At 52.5% G+C, this 2301-nt stretch overlaps 1 protein-coding gene across 1 annotated transcript; it reads right to left on the reverse strand.

The window, feature by feature from the left end:
* On the reverse strand, positions 1-1904 carry ETH_00025870 (uncharacterized protein; the record flags this gene model as incomplete). Its single annotated transcript, XM_013378409.1, has 4 exons — positions 1-194; positions 327-618; positions 750-909; positions 1090-1904. 4 exons carry the CDS (start codon positions 1902-1904, stop codon positions 1-3), a joined length of 1461 nt encoding a protein of 486 aa, XP_013233863.1.
* Positions 1905-2301: the final 397 nt, after the last annotated feature.

Here is a 2301-nt window from a genome sequence, read left to right on the forward strand (position 1 = left end):
CTACATGGCGTGACAGGAGGAGTAAGCCTCCCGCACGTTCCATATGAGCAACGGCCCCACAACAGCAAATGAAGCAACGCACACGAGTAAACCTAACGCTATCTCTGCCACCCACAGAGAGATCGCGTACTTGCCAAGAAAGACCTGTTGCATATCATACGCCAGTGTCGCTGTACTCCCTGGAGGAGGCTTGACTGCAAGCCGTCGCAAAGCCATTCGAGCAGCCATAGCAGCGGTAAAGCAACAGGCATACCTAAAAATAAGCGCAGATGCACCAGGAGGGATTATTGTCCAAATAGATGCCACTGGCTTATCGCTGCAGCCACCTGCCCCATTTCGACGCGCCATGCTCTCTATCTCGAGAGCTTCTGACGACGCAGAAGCACTTCGACTGCTATCATACTTTCCAGTATTTCTGTCAAAGTTGCCACTGTCGCCTTGTGAGATGGACCGTTGTGCAGCCGCTGAAGTTTCCAGCGAGAAATGACGATTCATGGGCCGCAGCTTCGACGCTGTCCGCATATCACTGGAGATTGAAAGACAGCAGCAACTAATGCGAATAATAGTGCCCACAACCTGAGCAGCTGCAGCCCCTGCTCCAGAAGGTACTCCATAAACCTGAAACAACAAAAAGTACCGTAAGGGCAACGTCCACAGCTGCTGCTGCAAGCGAAGAACTGTGATGCTGCTGTGGCAACTTCAGCCTAGTGATGCAACTGTCACGTGCTTCCCATTAGCACATGACTTACGACGGCGAAGCGGACTGACAGCGGCATCAGAATCAAGTGAGCGGCAGTGGCACCCGAGTAGCATCGCTGCAGGAGCTCTAAGCTGGTGCCGCTGCTAGTCGCGGCAGCGTAAGCATCCAGGAGCCCAAAAAGCGAGAGACAACCAACATAGCAGCAGTAGCTGCACGCATATACAACTCTGCGAGCTACTCACGCATATACAACTCTGCGAGCTTACTTGAGCTCTACAGTAACCATAATGCAACTACATAGCAACCATTGAGCAACCATCCTCCGTAGCAGCATAAGCTGCAGCCCCTTAATTTCGCTAGCTCGTTATTAATTGCAAAACTGAACTTACACTTGCAGTGTCAGTACACAGCCGCTGCTAGATGCGACCGTTGATGGACCGAAGACGCAGCGGAGGGCCGGGGCGGCAAAGAGAACTCCGGCGGCTGCACTCGCAAGCCCCAAGGTTCCTTGCAGTAGCAGTAGAAGCTGCAGCAGCGACAACGCTGGCGAGTACGGAGGGCGCCGCACGCTTTGCGTTATCTTTGACGGAGACGTGAGGCGAAAAAGCAACGTCATCAGCCTGCCAAGAAACAGAGATTCCAGTCTGCCAGCCCCGCCCCTGTCGGTGCCAGTGCGCCTATTGCTATCGCTTTCCAGAAGTTCCTTTCTTTCGACGCAGTAAAACTGCGCCAACTCATTCTGGTGCCGGTAATCGATGTGCTGTTCTCTTTCCCCCTTTTGTGACTTAGGGCTGCAAGTCTTGCGTCGCGTGCAGAACGGTTCCTTCTCGACTTGCTTACCAGCAGCGGGAACATGCTGCTTTTTGCATTCTGCCATGCTTGATGAGGGAAACAACCGTCCAGCATCTGATACCACCTGAGCAGCTGCACGATCTGCCGCAGAATGCTGGGCTTGTAGAACACGGAAACTGTCAAAGGCAGCACTTTCGGTGGGCGCGAAAACAACGCGACAAATAACTGAAGCTGTCCCAGACACGAGAGCATATTCTGCTGCTGCTTTACTGTCCAGTAGCAACAGTAGAAGCAGCTGTTCCCCGTTCTGCAGCACTAGCTTCTGTGCTAGAAGCATCAGATACACAGGAAGCAATTGCATATGCGCCGTGGATATATATTCGTCAAAAGACCGACGGAGTGCAGCACACATTAGAGCTTCTGCTCCAGCTGCTACAGCTGCAAGTATTCCTGACGTCACATCAGATTTGCCGGCCTTCTTGGTTGTTGCTGTTGAGCATACACTTAAAAGTTGAAAGGGCGGCCATGCTTTAAGGAAACTGGGGCCTCTTGCTGAAGTGGAGGACGTTGCTCCTGAAGTAGTTGCTCTTGGTTCTGTTGACTCCACCTTGACCAGGCGGTAGCACTGTAGCCAGACTAGTTGCAGGAAAATAAGTGATGCACATAGCTGAGCGCCAGCAAATGCCATCATGGGACTGAATAACAATTTTTCCGTTAGTGCTGCATTCCGAGCGTTTTGCTGCAGGGGCAGCGCCACTGCAAGGAATGTTGAACGTACTACTGCTGAAACTGCTTCTGCTGCACCGCGT

Source organism: Eimeria tenella, genomic scaffold (genome assembly GCF_000499545.2).
Source record: "Eimeria tenella Houghton genomic scaffold, Eth_scaff83, whole genome shotgun sequence".
NCBI classification, from domain to species: Eukaryota; Apicomplexa; class Conoidasida; order Eucoccidiorida; family Eimeriidae; genus Eimeria; species Eimeria tenella.